At 31.5% G+C, this 17,921-nt stretch overlaps 1 protein-coding gene across 1 annotated transcript; it reads right to left on the bottom strand.

Annotated features, from left to right (window-relative positions):
- Nucleotides 1–1,104: 1,104 nt before the first annotated feature.
- LOC140052529 (adhesion G protein-coupled receptor L1-like) lies at nucleotides 1,105–17,581 on the bottom strand. The gene is made up of 30 exons (XM_072098138.1): nucleotides 16,451–17,581; nucleotides 12,660–12,752; nucleotides 12,138–12,326; nucleotides 11,671–11,895; nucleotides 11,306–11,377; nucleotides 10,779–11,105; nucleotides 10,462–10,687; nucleotides 10,026–10,168; nucleotides 9,570–9,695; nucleotides 9,369–9,472; nucleotides 8,962–9,162; nucleotides 8,259–8,324; nucleotides 8,025–8,139; nucleotides 7,541–7,711; nucleotides 7,271–7,327; nucleotides 7,010–7,042; nucleotides 6,717–6,795; nucleotides 6,435–6,618; nucleotides 6,204–6,253; nucleotides 5,954–6,074; nucleotides 5,565–5,668; nucleotides 5,271–5,373; nucleotides 4,645–4,798; nucleotides 4,093–4,159; nucleotides 3,900–3,966; nucleotides 3,618–3,709; nucleotides 3,122–3,248; nucleotides 2,671–2,820; nucleotides 2,175–2,214; nucleotides 1,105–1,966 (listed from the first exon to the last, which is right to left on the bottom strand). Exons 1-30 carry the CDS (start codon nucleotides 16,515–16,517, stop codon nucleotides 1,848–1,850), a joined length of 3,672 nt encoding a protein of 1,223 aa, XP_071954239.1. The 5' UTR covers nucleotides 16,518–17,581; the 3' UTR covers nucleotides 1,105–1,847.
- Between the last annotated feature and the right edge of the window lie 340 nt (nucleotides 17,582–17,921).

The raw sequence follows: 17,921 nt of genomic DNA, 5'->3' as shown, positions 1-17,921 counted from the left end.
AGAAGACAATATGTGCAGAGTTTAATCATCATGATTGTTGCTGTACATCATTACTACTGATTGTGTTTTGTTTTCTATGCCATTTTCTTTAAATATATTGTTCAAATCTCATTTAGTATAATGTTGTTTTTATTGCGCCACGTTACCATATGCGTTCATTGTTGAATATCTGCAGCCTATTGAACGTCAGTATCGATTATTGTCCGGCCTATCTGGCGCTACCGACATAATACAAAACGAGAACTTAATCTTTTACTTAAGAATTCTCTTTGATTTTATCCAAATGTTACACCTTGGCAATTGCAAATAAAAGGAATCAGGGATGAAGAAGAAGCGACTTAATATCCCCCTACCCATTAGAGAGTTCAATTTATTTTACGCAAAATTGTCTTTGATAATTGCCGACTATGAAAGTTCCCCCACACACTGTTTACACAGCCCCATATGTTGAAGTAAGTTAAGTTATTTCCGAGTTATTATTGCATAATAATTGAATTTTAAAAGTTGATATTTTGGCCATTTTTCAAAACATCACTGTACAGGGAAATTTTCAAAAAAATGCCAAAATTTCGACCCGTTTATTTTTTGACAAAACTGGTTACTATGACTCTATAAGATGATACCGCAATAAATAAACATATATGGCAGTATTATTGCATAATAATTGAATTTTAAAATGTCGATATTTGGCCATTTTTGAAAAATTCCTGTGCTATAGTAGGCCTACAGGGAAAAAATGACCAAATGTCGACATTTTTTTTAAACATAACTGGTTATGACTATAAGATGATGATAACGCAATATATGCGCATATAGGCCTATGGCCAAAAAAATCCCTGTAGGCCTACAGAATTTTTTTTTTTTAAATGACCAAATTTCTACCCGTTTATTTTTGACATAACTGGTTAATATGACTCTATAAGATGATGATAACGCAATATATGCGCATATATGGAAATATTATTGCATAATAATTGAATTTTTAAAAATTCTATATTTTGGCCAAGAAGGAACCAAATGCGTAATTGCGGTACTCAATTGCGTATAACAACACCACACCCTCGAAATTGTTATAGTACATTTATTTAACATCATGTGACCCACAATCGTTCAATCAAATTACAAGAATCTACTGTGTGTTATAATACGTCAAATACACTGCGATAATGAAAATAAAAAGGACAATAAAGGTAGGTCACTTTTCCATCATCATAGATTTTTTTTTTTGTGGTAATATTGTACACAATTAATATCATTCTCAATTACTCTTTACATGTAACACGTATGCAACAATTACATTTACAATTAAGTTACGTTACTTTTCACAGCAAATCAACATTTGTATTAACAGTTAATTATCCTATTACATTGTATCTCTGCGAGTGAGTGTCCGGGGGTTAAGACAGTGAAATTACGTTGCCATAACATCGGCAATAATTCGAGGCTCACTCGCTACAGGGTTCTGGTGGTAGAAGGAGTCTTCTCTAGCTCATGTGCATTTTAAAGAATCTAGTACATGATGAGTACAACTACTAATTCCCATATGGAAGGACTTAGTGCACTGTACCTCATCATGGGACAACTAGAACTATAAAATTGTCTTCTTCTAATTTGTACCTATTTAAATACCATATTGAGTATTGACATGAAACAAACTGATACGATAGAGATTTATTTGTGTTGATTATGTTGAGCAAATCGTTACAAGAACTTTAGAATAATGATTATAATGATTAATTTTAACTTTTCATCTATAACCCAGATTATACCTGGTGCAAAAAAAATGACGCTTATCAGGTCTCTCAATTTCAACTTACTCCATGTACGCATTTTCGAATGCCAGTATGCTAGTTTTTTTTAGAGTACGATGCCATAGTAAAGTCGACCATACTGATAGTAGCTGGCGTCAGAAGACTAGAAATTGTATAGTCTTTTGAATATCCACATGAAATAGTAGGCATGGTTTCTGAAAATTAGTCAAACATTATTCATTAAAAAACCCGTTTTATATTTGTTAATAACATAATTACACAATTCTGGACGCCGTAAAAAGTAACACGTTCAAAGATTGAATGCTAGTCATTCTGGATGTTATTTACGATTATGATGTCTCGGTACAATTGTTGTGACGTCATGGTTATATCATTTTTATAATAAATGATTAATATAGTTACCTATTTTGTTTGCTGCAGGCAATTGGTTGGTGTGTGTTGTCTAAATTTAACAAAAAAAATAACTATAATTAATTTCTTATACTAAAGTCAATCGGGTCTATTCAAAATCATCAACATCCTTCTTATCATCGTCTTCAAATCCAATATTAAACCATTAAAACCATTATCAATACTAATTATAATCATTATCATCATCTAAATAATCAGTATCGTTATAATATTGCTTAAATTGAACTAGTAAAGGTTTGCGGTATTGTGATTATAAATTCACAACCATCATACTTATCATTATCGTCGATCATCATCATCATCATCGTCATCACCATCGTCATCATCATCGTCATCATCATCACCATCATCATCATCCTTAATATTCTCATCTATCGCCATGAGAATTATAAAATCATATCATCGTCATTACACTAACTCACCCGCACCATAACAATGATATTGAATTTGGATGATGTCTTATTATTACCATCACAATATTATTTACCATTATTGAATTCATCGTGGTTAATTTTGGCTTATCTTTCAAATGTTCTCGGATTCTCTTTGGTACCCATGCTTTTCTTGACAGCCACCTTCTTAATTCTTTTTTAATAGCATCATTATTGAAACAGTAAAACAGGAAAATGAAAAATCCCTATAAACAAATAGTATTTAGCATATTGGATTATTCCCGCTGTCTAGCATTAAAACAATAAAATCCCTATAAAAATACAGTATTTAGCATATTTGGATTATACGTTCCCTGTCTAGCAATTTTGTACGAACGAATAATGTAGGAGAATTCCCATACCAGGACTGTATAATAATGTAAAGATATATTACAGCACAGTACGTCCGTGATTGAGTCTCAAGATAAAATATATAAACAAATAAAAAATCACACAATGCTTCACAGGTTATAAAACATTATTCCTTCATATATTTTATTCAATTACCTGTAAAGAATTAAGAACAGTGAAGATGTACGCCATAGTAATTGATGACTGATTGAAAAACAGAAGTCCAGTGGCCCATGTTGATCCCAATAAAAACAACAATGTAATTGCACCTTTTATCCACGTTCTGTTAAAAAAAAATAACACATTATATCGTGACCATCAAATTAGGCATACAAGAAATTTGCGCTTCAAATTGCGACAAAAATGGTTTATATATTTATTGTCAAGGGTTTTAAGTCTATACCCCAAGGACCCATACATGTACCTATTTGTGTTAAAACAAATAATTATACATATTATATTATAAAAATGTTCCATTCATCGCCAAGCAATACGTTTGTATAAATGTATATTAAATCTATCAAAATAGCATGTGTAGGCATATCTCGGGAACGTAAACGAAGTATTTTCGTAGTGAATAGTATAATATTTATCTCCAGAGTACAACAAGTGAATGAGTGGGTTTACATTCACAGTTACATAACTGATGTACCTTAGTTGTTGTGTTTTTGTGGCATCTTGATTCATTGCGTTGCTGCTTGCATAAGCTTTCCTTAATGATACAATGAGTATGATGAAATTCAACTAGAAAAATGAAAAAGAATCATGATTTATACGATTTATTAAAACAGATATATCCAGATAAGCTTGGCACAAAAATGATTGTTTATATAGAGGGCGTTTCCCAAACATAATTTTTACTTTTAGCGTTTAGATTTAAAATAAAATGTAAGTGTGCATATATTTTGTAATAATGAGATAAAATCTAGCTTACCAGAATAATACCTGCAACAGGAGCAACAAAGGCAAAAATAAAGTTATTTTCTGTCGACAACCAACAACTGTAATGTATACGAAAAAACAACATTATTACTATTATTGTCACGTTCTTTCTCGTCACACATCATCTCAGCGATCTTTTTAATTTTAAATCATAATTATAGTATTATAGTTAAAGGAGTACTCACAATTTATCAGTTCCGTACCCTTCTGGTACTGCACCCGCTAGAGCCGCGACTACCAATAACGGCAGTGCTGTACAAGAATAAAGATTGTATACAAATTAATATATGAACCCCTCCTTCCTACTAGACTATATGTTATGCATTAAAAAGGTAAACAAAGAAATAGAAATGACATTGACTGCCACAAAATATTTTTATAAACTAGGATATGTATGTTATTCTCCAAACAACGTAATCAGAAACATGCCATTACTATGCAGTCTGTTGCAAAATTGTGAAGAGATCTATTAAAGTTGATATGCATAAATATCTAATTTTAATCCCCAAAAAGCTTAAATTTATAAGCAGAAATATTTTAACACTACCGGTACTTCAAATATTTCTCAATAAAGCTCAAGCTGTGTTAAGTAGGCACTTGTAGCGATTATACTCAATTAACTCAAACATAATCAAAATAGGTCAGGTCAGGTCAGGTCAGGTCAGGTCAGTGGCATATTATTTGTAATGTTTGACCTAAATACCCCCAGCCCCCCCCCCTTCCCACCAAATGCCTACCATAAGCTGCTAGATAGTAATGGAGAGCGCCATGCTCTGTTGTGTTAAACACTCTTACAAGTGTTATGTACAAATGAATTCCCTCAAGACACATCCACATAAATGAGACCAGAAAAAAATAATGTAACATTCCAGCAATCACAGAGCACACCACCTGAGGATTACAAAATGCACAGTTCGAATAGTTTCACACGTTTTTACATTTTGTTAAAGATTAATTAGTTATAATATATACTGCGGTCCGATTGTGTAAACTATTTTGTAAAAAGAAAACATTTAAAAAATTAAAAACTCATGGCATGAAAGCCAAAAGTTGTAGCGGGAGGAATTAAATGCTAATAGTCTACATGAAAACAATGACAGCAAAAACAATATATTATTTATATTATCAGCTGTAAAATGTCAGAATACCACGTGATCTAAGTTTATTTTTTTTTTCATAAATATTTATTTAGATAATAATGACATGATTCATGGATGTATCAAATACTGTGAAGAAAACATGATTTTCTTCTTTTTTTATTTTGTTGCTTTGAAATTATCGCATTTGATGTGCTAGGCCTATTTAAAAAAACAATGTACTTATTTCTGACTGTTTTTAAGACTGCTTAAGCTTTGAATCTAACCTTATTTGAAGTTCTCTCGATGCCCACAATGAAGATTAACTGAGATATCGCAAGGGATATGCAGAGATTACGATGGATTGTGGTGCGTAGACTTTTTAATCTCCTAATAAAACAACACTAATATCAATATGGTTTTCGAATTAATTAATAAAATGCCAATTTTATCCCATCTATCAAGTCCCATGTAAAAAACAAATAAACGGAATGCCTAATATAAAGTCTTCGGCAGTAATAATTAAAATTGATATTTAAAGAAACAAAATACGTAGGGTAGCATAACGTTTTGTTTCTTACTTTAGTATTGAGAATGTGAAGACACAGGCTAACAATGCTACAATTGATACAGAACATCCTACAATTGTGATATATCGCAGAGTAGACTCGTGAACTGGTTCGATCTGATAGAAACAAATAATTAGTACATTTGTAATTTATTAGGATCATTATTATATTGCTTGAAGGTTTGCTAGTTTCAATTCCTTCCACTGTGAACTTTTCTGGTCTCACACAATTTCACTTTTATTCCCAGTTCCTGAGGACGATCAAAGTATTGATTAAAGATTCTTTAAAGAGCAAAATAGACGTGGGGGTGAAAAAGAGTACTTTCTAACCTCATTTTATTTAGCTTAATATTATAATAACATTAATATTAATATTTCTAATTTGAACCATTACTAACTCACTTTTACGCCATGTACGTCCATCAATATAGCAAAGTTTGTCATGTGATTACAAGTACAGATTGTGTGTTGTCGCGTCTGAGTAGTGATACATCCTTCACTTAACCATTCACCTGTGTTTGTCCTTATAATAGTGAAATATTATAAATTAAAACCATCAGAAAAAAATACAGATAGGCAAAATTACCCAACAAATATATAGTTTATACCGATAACTATTATCAGAAAACAAGTACACAACAACAAGGCTTACGTTTTATTAAAGCTCCAGAAGACACATTTTTGTTCACCAACTAAAGAAGTCTGTAATGTTGAGAACAATGTTTATTAATTAACCTATATTCTATATATCAAAATGAATTTAAAAAGATGCATTACTTGCTTGCGTATACTGGTCACCGAGTTGTTTTCAATTAAGATACAAAAGGCAACAGAACTTTGAGTTGTTTTGCATTATTTAAATGTTGCCTTTGAAATTTCTTACATTTAGCTCTGGAAGACAAAACTGTACAGTTTGTCCATTTTCAAATTCCGTAATATCGTGTTCATCAAATCTTAACGAAGCTCCGATGACATTTGAGTTGAGTATGGTTGTCGTCTGGTTCATGTGTGCTGCAGATGTTTCTGCTGTTTTGTTATAAACTTCAGTTTCAGTGATATCAGTAACACTATTTAAAGATTACGAAAAAAACTGATATTCAATATGTACATTATTTTTAAATTATAACCTTTAAAAACGAATTTAATCTTGAAAACTGAAACATACCCATCTATTTTCGAGTTGATACTAGATTCCAGAAATCTCCCGAGAGTCTTGTATTTTGCATACATCATCTTTAATTTACCTAAATAAGTATTAAAACAGCTATCAATCTATAACGAATGTATGATCTTTAGATTTGTTTAAAAGAAATCGCACTTTTAAAGTCATATTCATTGATTAGTTTTTATAATTTGTATTCGATTTTGACATGTTAATTTTTATTTCTACGCGCATGAATTGTTTGTGTATTGCGATGCAGCAATATTAAATTTTTAAACACATGGAAAATTCATCACCTTTGCTTGATGAATATGAATCAGGATAATATTCTGAAGAAGAAAAAATAATAGATTAAATTGTAATTTAGTAGTTCTATATTTCGTTTTATATTATGCACTTTATACATTTTGTAGATGAAATATAGGCCTACGTTTAATATTTGATAAATTTCTGTATTATGAATACCTAATATTTAATATATAAAAATAAATTCTATAGCATGTAGCTTGAGGTCAGATAAGAATACAAAGTTGATTTAAAAGCAAAAACATTCTCACCAGTGTGGTCAAAAATACTGGATTCAGTCGCCGTCACAAATTCTGGTTTTTCAAGTTCTAAAAGCAATACATGAATAACTGTTAGGCCCCAATTATCTCTTTTGAAATAACTGAATAGCTTTTCTACTTCAAGAAAACACAACGTGATTTCCGGATATATAATAGGGCCTAAACCCAAGAAAAAGGCATGTATGTTTAAAAACATACTTTAGGTCACGAAGATTCCAAAAACCGTGCATTTTCTGTTCAATAATAAATTGTGTTTCTTACCAGTAGTAGTTGCAATAAAGATTGTAGTTTGTCGTTCTGTAAGACGGGGCAATTTTAGATAGGAACATCCAGTGTCATCATCACCAATTGATAAAACGTAATGATCATCTTCATCTTCAGCATCTTCGGTAGGTACATCATCAATTACATCTACAGCTCTAACTTTCATAACTAAAATTTACAAAAACAGTGCAAACGATAAAACGAAGAAAGACAAATGCAAATGGTGGCAACTATAAGAGAAAATACTAGTTTGGAATTAAATTACCAGATTAGAGCATTACATCAAAATATGGTTAAGAAGAAAAACATTTATACAAAGAAAGAGATCGATATATGAACAAAATTGGACGCCAAAATGTCTTGAATCAGATGAGTATCAGTACTTTTAACTCTGTTTTAAGCAAAATATAGCATATCCTAGTACGTGATCTTCTTTAATAAATTTAATTAAAAAAACAAATATATATATATATAAATTCACCAATATTTTCCGATTCAATTTCTCGCGACTCGGATGACAGTGTATCGGCTACAAGAAACGCACTCTTTTCAATCTCATCAGAAATAGATGTTGCAGTTGTTGCTGCTTCATTTTCCTTTTAAATAAAACGAAACACATTATTTGTTTTAATCACGTGCATAATAATGTCTATAGCACTAAACACAGAATTGTAAAACATACAGCTATTACTTGGTTGATATTGTCACAACATACCTCTTCGTCTTCGAACACATGTAATATGTCCTCTGTGAGTAGCTGACTAGCGGTATGCAATAATTCCTGCAAAATCAATCAATAAATATTTGATCTTTTTAGGGAATAACAAAAAGTACATATCCGATACTAAGTGATATATCTCCACATACTAAAATATTTTCCAGTAATCCTAGGAAAATTTGGTAATAGGCCTACTGCATACAACATCTTATTTTTACTGCGGTGCCTGTATTATGTAAGCTTATGTTATGGTATAAATATGATACAAGGAGATACATGTGAAACACATGTGATGTTTTATTATACAAATAATGAATGTTTATGAGTGCAATGGTACAAATAATGGCACGAGGTGAATGATGAAAGGTTATATCAACGAGGCAAAGCCGAGTTGATATAACCTTTCATCATTCACCAAGTGCCATTATTTGTACCATTACACGAATACAAAACATTCATTATTTGTTTTATATAACATCTAGACGTTTTTTTTTCGTACACAAAAATGTTTCAAAAAGTACTATTTAACGATCGTTGAATAGTGCGTACTATTGCACGCCATGTGACCCACATTCGTCCAATCAAATGACAGGAATTTATATAGGTGTTATATAATACCAAATATTTTTATGATACCTGAAAAATCTGGATAGAGTGTTGTAGTCATCTGAAACTACAAGCAAAATACATGTCTACATACCGTTTGAAATTCAACAGCAATGTGCACCTTTTCTTCTTGTGAAGCATTAGTAGAAGTCAGCTGTTGCTCTTGTAAGCTAATGAGTTCGTCTAATAATTGCACTGTCTCAGTGACTGTTTCGACACTTACGTCTTCTGTCGAATCAAATCCTTCGTAAATTTTAATAGCAATTTCTACGGCAGGTAAATCAGCATCTTCTATCTGAAGTTAAAATGCGGTAATTACAAACCGATTGACTTGAGAATCTAATCGATTAATTTCTACTACTTTGCGTAAAACCTGTAACAAATTTTGAAACACATGCCTGGAACAGATTCAGGTACTAAACAACCTGATATTACTTTAGGCCTACAATGGTTATATTATACACTACGAGGATTGTGTGTATAAGCCACATACGAACTTACTAAGTTTCTGTTTTCGTCAATCCATTCTTGTTCACCACAATCGTCCAAGTTTGGTCCATCTTCATGCCATACTCCGTCACTGGAACACATCCACGTTGCTGAGCCTAATCGTAAAGTTGATTACTTATTATTACCCTGACAACAAGTAGTTTTTAACATATTTTCTCATCTCTTTAACATAAATTACAATTTATTTCTTACCAGATGGATCATCCGGGCAATTTTGATTGCTAATTGCTCCAGGATCTGTCATAGTCCAGTTTATACCTTCTTTATATGTCTGTTGACATTTGCTAATCGACGGAGTTGTCAATTCTTTAAATTCTACTATATATTAAATTAATAAAAAAATACGCACTAAAAATGATAGGCTACCGTATAATATAAAAAATGATATGGTGTCAGTGGTGTAATTATATACCAAATGTGGTGGAATTAGAAATTATACATTTTGAAGACTTAAAACTTTACTTTCATATAAAATATGGCAAGAAACATGTTTTTAAATATTTGCTGACTTAATTAACTAATTAGTAATTTAATCTCAGACTCAATGTGAAATTTTAGCCAAGTTATACTCATGGAAAATAAACCTTTATACTAGCTACTAATAGAATACATGAAGTCATAAACCACAATAAAACCTGAATGGCTCACCTTTAGATACATTTGTACGGCACTTGTAGCGAACATCCGTGAAAACACGTAAATCATTCTTTGTGATGTCAGGCGGTTGATCACATCGGTATCGTAATAACTTGTGATCCTTGACAAACATACACACACTTTTACCGTTACATCTGTCATTTGAAATGTGGTATATTGTTAGAGTTACAGCATTTTGTTTTGTATCATTATAATGACACACATACATATTAAGGTTAATTTATTTTTCCCAAGAACTTTAGACATTGTTATGATAAATATATACGCCTCTGGAAATTTAGATGAGACTATAGATATTATTATTATAAAGATAGAAGCATGGAGACATAATTATTTTTTCACGAGAGAAGTGAGCCTTTATTTAATACTTGAACCGGGTACTATAGATAATCTTAAATTATCTTAGTATCTTAGTAATGTTTCTTACCTGTTTGTTAAATATTCTAGAAAATACATGGAAGAGCAGTCGGCTTTGTAGTCATCGCGGAACGAATTATTCTCTGTATTAAAACATCGCTGACGCTTAGCCATGTGACCAAAGTATGCATACTCTATCTCGATATCTCTGCCTTGGCACGATATAAACACTGGATATTCTGGGTCATCGTCATATCCACATTTCACAGATGTTCCATATTGCATTTCTAACGAATCTTTAACAAACAAATTAACAATTTACATTTATGATTGAATACACACATTGGTAGTTTGGTACATGATGCATAAAACGACCAATATGCTCACCTCCAGGCCTACAGGAGTAAAATACTTCCAAGTAAAAGTCTTTATTTTCAACAAGACCGCTAAAGCAAGACACGACGCCAAGCGTCTCTTCATTAACTGTAAATGAACAGTTGTTTCTTCCATGGCATAATTCAGTAACAAGAAAAGATGCATTTCCAGAACCTTTACAAGATTCTGCTACGACATCTTCAATCCTGTTTGGACATTGGTAGTTCATATGTGTAACTGTATTTTTTCCATACAGGGCATTTTCCACAGAGATTATCGTATTTGATGGACATTCTAGTTCTATTGTTTCACTTTCACAAGCACCATTCTCTTTCAGATCTTAAAAAAAAGAAGAAGAATTGATGGTAAATGTATACTGTACTATTATTATAATGTAAGAAACATTTTCTTCACCACTATTACTCCAGTTAGTCTGTTTTTATGATGATTATAATGATGATGACGACGATGATGATGATGATAATGATATCATCCACAGCACATGAAATAGCCAAAGCGTCAATATTAAGCCTACTTACCATAACTGTGGTATGTTAAATTACAATCAACCCCGTAGTGGTCACTATCACAAAGACACTGATATGTCAACTCTGAAAAAGAAAAAGGATAGTAACTATCTAACATCATTGAAAATCCGAGCTACTAGATTATTTGAAGTAGGCCTAGGCTGAATCACAAACAGTGCCGTGAAATTAAAGATTCTTTGTTCTTCTTTGGATTTCAAACTACATTCTTTGAACACAAAATGCAGAAATTTTCAACTAGATACCAGGAGACAAAACAAAAATAGTTGTATTTACGTTAGAGCAATATTATTTTAAAATGTTTGCTCTGTGATGTGACATATTATTTACGTAGGCCTACACACATTCTTTGGTCTTACCTTCCAGTATCATACTAGTAGGTATTTCACAAATATAATTCAACTTTTGTGAACAATTTTCCGCTGTCAGTTGAAGATCGTCACAGGTTTCAGGATGAGAACCAGTATGTATGCAGTTGTTGTCTTGGAGATTCAATATCGAATCAGTAACATTTGTAGAGACCCACGTCCAATCATTGTTGGAATCTCTATACCCACTTGTCCAAAATAATTTATCACAGTTGTCTATAACAAAAACAAAAAATACACTTATCTTCAAATAGTATTATAAGAATATAAAAATTATACTGTACTAAACTTGAAGATAAAATGTGTGATAAATAGATTGCGAAGCTTTCAACATGAGACAGCGGATAATGAAAAAATACAAAACAAAAGACAGTGCTATAGGGGTATCATTTGTATTTTCCTTATTTTAATAAAAGAAACTAATTTTGAAACAACAGACCAGTGTTTATTTAACTTACAATATAATTCTCCATTCATAGCTGATTTAACCAGTAGATTTGGATTCTGAAGAGACTCACGACTGACTAACATACCACCTTTTGCAACACAATCGGCAGCTGCCTCTAGCCACGTACGCGGCTCAAATATAAACTTTAAACATATATCACCTGCACACTCTATCTCAGAGTTCTCATTTGTACCGGCTCCTGAAAAAACCCCATTAATACAATTAGCATAATCATCAATGTATTATTTTTAATTTTATTACGAGGTTTAATAAGTACAGAACCATGCCTATCGATGCTATCCACTACCAGTATGACCTCATCGATAACGTCATCATCAACTTTACCACATTAGCCTCATAACATGATAAATTGACGTCATCAATGTCTTCAAACAAATAACTTTAAAACGTGTTGAAAACGCCATGCACACTGTCATTTTTGTATTAGTTTCATAGAACTTAACATTTCGTATTTGGTATTGATATCGTATTTGTTTTGGGTTTCTTAAATTAAAACTGTTTCAATACTTACGGTATACAATGAAACAGGTACCATCATTTAAGCATGGGTTTGTAGTGCAATGAATTACCGATGGATCTGTAATGATATCTGTACAAACTACTCCTGTAACGAAAATTATTACAAATGTAACTTATTTGAATACTACTGCAATTGACCACGACATATTAAACCTCCAGATTGAGAAAAGAAATACATACGAAACTAGATGGTACTCCGAGAGTACAAACCTCCGCCTACTGTAAAATTGCCCTACATAAAATTCCCCCTGAATATTTCTTTTTTACATTTTTTTTTATTCGTTCTAAGTGTAAATATGTTAACTGCACACTACAAAGTTGTGGATGACAGTTTGGTGTAATGGTTATGTATCCAGCCTCTCACAGTTGAGGTCGCTGGTTCAAGTCCTTTTAGTGTAGTAGCTTTTTGTGGACCTTGATATTTTACCCTGACCCTTCAAAAAATGTGCCATTGACCATTGTGGCTAAGTTTGGTGAGAATCGGATAAAAACTGTGGTCTCTAGGCAATAAAATAGTTTTTTGTTAGTTGTGACCTTGACCTATGACCTTTTCCCCTCAAATTCGAACTCGTCCGAGCTTTTGGGACATAGATCATTGTTGCCAAATTTGGTGAGAATCGGATAAAAACTGTGGCCTCCAGGCTGTTCACAGACACACACACACACACACACACAAAAACACAAACACACAAACATACAGGGGTGAAAATATAACCTCCTTGGCGGCGGTAATTAATGAAAAATTTAATATATTATTTTATACGATAATGTAAAGCTAAATAGAATAATTATATAAATTGGGGTATATGTAAAATGATGAGATGTAATATCATTTTTGGACTTTGAAATGTTAATGTTTTTTTGCAATGCCATGACAAATATCATAACCTTAATTATCCTGATTGATATTCCCTCTCATGAATTCATTACTTAGATTTTGTGTAAGCCCCGGGTAATCCGCGGTCACTAGATTTTGTTCAAGTATAAAAAAAACAATTATCAAAAAGGGTTCAAAATTCAAGCAGCTAAAATGTCTTCTTTCAATAGATCGAAACATTTTAATTATGTGTATACACTGAAAACGCGTTTTAAAATGTTTTTATTTAAAATTAAAATAGTATTAAGCAGTAAAAAAGTTTAGACAAATCAAAATATTGAATGCCTGTGTTGCTATTAATAAAAAAGATCTCCGAAAAATGTAACAAAAGATATTTATTAACGTAAAATAAGTCAGCTAAATCTGTTTATTATTCCAATTAGGACACAGCAGATATGACAATCAGGCTTTAAAATAGCATACAATATTAGGCATATTGTGTATGAAATATAGACCGGACCTATCTATTCATTTCACAGCACAAAGAAAAAGGATCACAATTGTTAATACTATATCTGGAATTTAATTTCCGTATGTAATATAATATTGAAAACAAATGAACCACCGTCAATCATTTGATCTTAACAGATCGAAATACTGAAAGGTGGTATCTCACATGATTTAGGCCTATAGAAAGCAAGAATTTTACTAATGTATAGGCCTACATTAAATAAATCCTAGGATAAATAGCAACATATTGTAGGCATGAGAAAAGAAAAATTTGAGACAATCCATTACTTTCTAGTTATTAACTTAGGCCTAAACTGATGAAGGGCTGCCCGAAAGCTCTGCTAATTTATCGTTTTGATTTAGCTTTTCGCCTTTTTTTTAATCTTTATTGAGATCCAGCCACTGATACCCACAATATTGTCATTTTTCAGTATTTTGCCTTGGATTAATATATAAATTTTAGAAATACCTACTATACATTTGACACACTCATATCAGGTGTGATAATAAAGATTGCCATATTTGACTGCTACTTGGAGTGATCACTTGCATTTTAATTGCGGAGTAATTAAAAGCACAGTGGTAGAGATTAACCACAAGAAACGACTTAAACTTGTACTTATTACAACAAATGAGATTACACATTTACTAATAGCATCCGCTTATAGGTTACTAAAAAGGTCATGGAAGACAATTTTGACCTATTTCATAATTGTTTTGTAATAATTACTTCTTCTACCAAAGTTTTATTTATACACATGCGTTAAAACACTACCTATTCTACCTAACCCATTTCATTAAAAAAACATACAAAACAGAAAAATAAGAAGGAAATAATATAAACTAGATTTAATTCGTCACTATGACGAATTATAGGTTATATGCATTGATTTAAATAAAGATAATTGATTTTTAAAAGATATATTGATTGATTGATTTTCTCAGAATCTTTAATTATTTATAATATATGATAGGACCTTGCTAACGCGAACACCATAGCCGGTATCACAATCCGATCAAAGATCCATATGCGTATAATGTCATAAACCACATTTGTTGTTACATAATAATAAAGACATAAGTTAATTTTTATCTAGATTTCATTATAAATCATGTGTATAATCTATACACTAAGAAATAAATTTGAACAAACAATACGGATAATAAAAAAAAAAATCTTATTTCGTTTCCCAAGGTGAGACTCGATCTCGGTACCTTGAATGCCATAGACACGAGCACAGACCACCGAGCCGTACACAACTGACTAAAAGTTGTAGAAAAATTTCTCCGTGTATTTACTATGTAGTAACCACTTTGATGCAAATAGATTATTACATACCGAAATGAATTATAATTTTTTACTATGATGACATCTTTAAAATGTATACAAATGATGCACTGTCAAACTACATACTTTTAACTTTAATATATGAATTTTTGAAGGAAGAAAGTTAATGTTAAGTTTGTTATTTTGGCCTAAGAAAATGTCATAATTTGTTTGATTGTCGAAATTATGTTTTTTTAATTTAATATGCAATTAATGATGACTTAATCAACTTTTGTTCTCTTAATTTGATAATAAATCATACATATGATACATACAATTCAAGAAAATGAAATAAAAAATAGGTGTTCCCCTGCATTCTGACGATATATATTAATTTTAAAATTTAGCATATTTTCACCATTTTGTTAACTTATACGTGCGTAGCCAGTCACTTTTGACGTGCTCGTATAACGCAATTTCGAGTTGAAACCTGAATCAAATATGATGATATTATTAAAGAAAGATTGTAAAACAGAAATCGGGCAAAAAGAGTGCGCATTAACGTTTAACGCGCAGTGCGCGTGCAAAAATCGGCGCACTCATGGCAATTTTTTAAACGCTTAAAATTGCCTGAAACGTACTCTAATTTCATCGAAAATAAATTTTGACAATTTTGAACATTTTAAGCGCGCGTACGCAAGCGTTATATGCGCTACGCACGTAATTTAATTGCCATATGATGAAATATGACCTGAAATTTATGAGTACCAAATTTTGTTTAATTGTGATTCATGCTTGTGAAGATATGATTACAAACGTGATTTCGTAAAATCGCGCGTAGACCGCGTAATTTTTGATTACGCATCGTGAAAATATAACCACATCGATTCCTGGCCATAAGGAATATACTCTGAAAACTTGACTTAGCTAGATGAAACTGATGCCAAGATAATGCACGGACAAAATAGTGCTAAGGAAAGAATAAATAAATAAATAAATAAATAAATAAAGATTTTGACAGAATCAAGAGGTTATATGCATATCATGCATATAACCTAATAATAACTTACCGTAGTGAATAAGTTAGATAAGCCCACATAAAGAAATTCATTAAATAATTATAGGTTTCATATTCATAAAGTAGAATATTATTGCAGAAAATCTCGAAGAAAACAAAGTAACTTACCACCGGTATTACTAAGAAATATATAAACGAAGATTGCTGAAAATGATAAAATATTTGGCCAATGCATCATGGAATCGTATTTTTTATTTGATTCGGGAAGAAATCGTCACCACCAACTATATAATAATGTCATATATTTTTATATAGGGTATTTGTTAAAATTGGTACACAAGTACTTTTCTGTTGAGCTAGGCAGAAGCGTTCTTGTCGATGGATGAAATGTTCTTACTGTATTCGTCAAAGAGCATAGTTATATAAGTATACGAAGAATCTTGTTGACGACGATTACATTGAATTGAATCAAAGACGTTTAAAAAAATGTGTTCTCTTATCAGGTATACAATTAAAATCAGCTTGTGAAAAATAAAGACAATTTCTCTAATTCCTCAAAACGACTACTACGTCGAGTATGCACAAATAATATTCGTTTAACTTGCTGCGTTGATATCTTCACTGAAACTTTTAAAGGAAAATTTGGTGTCGTCAAAAAGGTTTGTTGACCGATGTTTCGTTGTTCAATTCGTCGAGTTTCTTCTTCTTGCTCAGGTTTTAATAAATCTCATTCAAGAAAACTAACTTCCACACAACGAATCTGTTTCTTGTTAACTTCCACTTGAATTGGTAATTGTGATGTTAATGTAATATCTTAATTAGATTGGTAGAAAAGTAATATACATCTTCCGGTTACCAGTTTCATCAATACCGTAAACTGAAATGCAATAATTAGGCCTAGTCTTTAGATATAGAACAGTACTAAAGTAATAATCATTAGGCTACCTGTTGATTGCCCAACCGTGACGATACATGACGCATCAATATCGAAAATGAATCTTTGCCGTTTTAATTAATGGGTATAACAAAAAAACAAATCTGCCATTAGAATTTAATAACCGGTGCACCAGTCACGTTTATATGATACGTGATCACCACTAACAAAAAAAAAGTCGTAAGTGGTCGATGCATTCGGAGGCGGAATTATGGGAATATTAGTGGGTTGTCGTATAATTAAAATGAATGGCAAAAATGATACACGAGAGGGAAAAAATTAGTGACCTCCGTTTCACATGATTATTATTTTAACATTATTTTTTGCCATTGAAACATCATTTCGATGATGCAAGCTACATAAAGAAATTAAAGATTGCAAAAAATAAGAATATGACAAGTTTAGTAAGTGACTGGTTTAGTAAGATGAAGACGATGACAAGTTTACTTTAAGATTAAGAAAGTTAGTTAAGATTATGAAGATAACTAGTTTAGTTAAAATTAAGATGAAAAATTTAGTTAGGATTAAGAAGATCAAGTTTAGTTAGGATTAAGAAGATAACAAGTTTAGTTAGGATTAAAATGATGACGATTAAAATTAAGAAAATGACCAGTATAGTTAAGATTAAGTAGATGCCAAGTTTAGTTAAAATTAAGAACATGAAAAGTTTTGGTACGATTAAGATCAAGTGTATTGATGATTAAGTAG

Source organism: Antedon mediterranea, chromosome 6 (genome assembly GCF_964355755.1).
Source record: "Antedon mediterranea chromosome 6, ecAntMedi1.1, whole genome shotgun sequence".
Classification (NCBI taxonomy): Eukaryota; Metazoa; Echinodermata; class Crinoidea; order Comatulida; family Antedonidae; genus Antedon; species Antedon mediterranea.
Note: the sequence above shows the minus strand (reverse complement) of the source record. Positions and strands in the feature narration are given on the sequence as shown.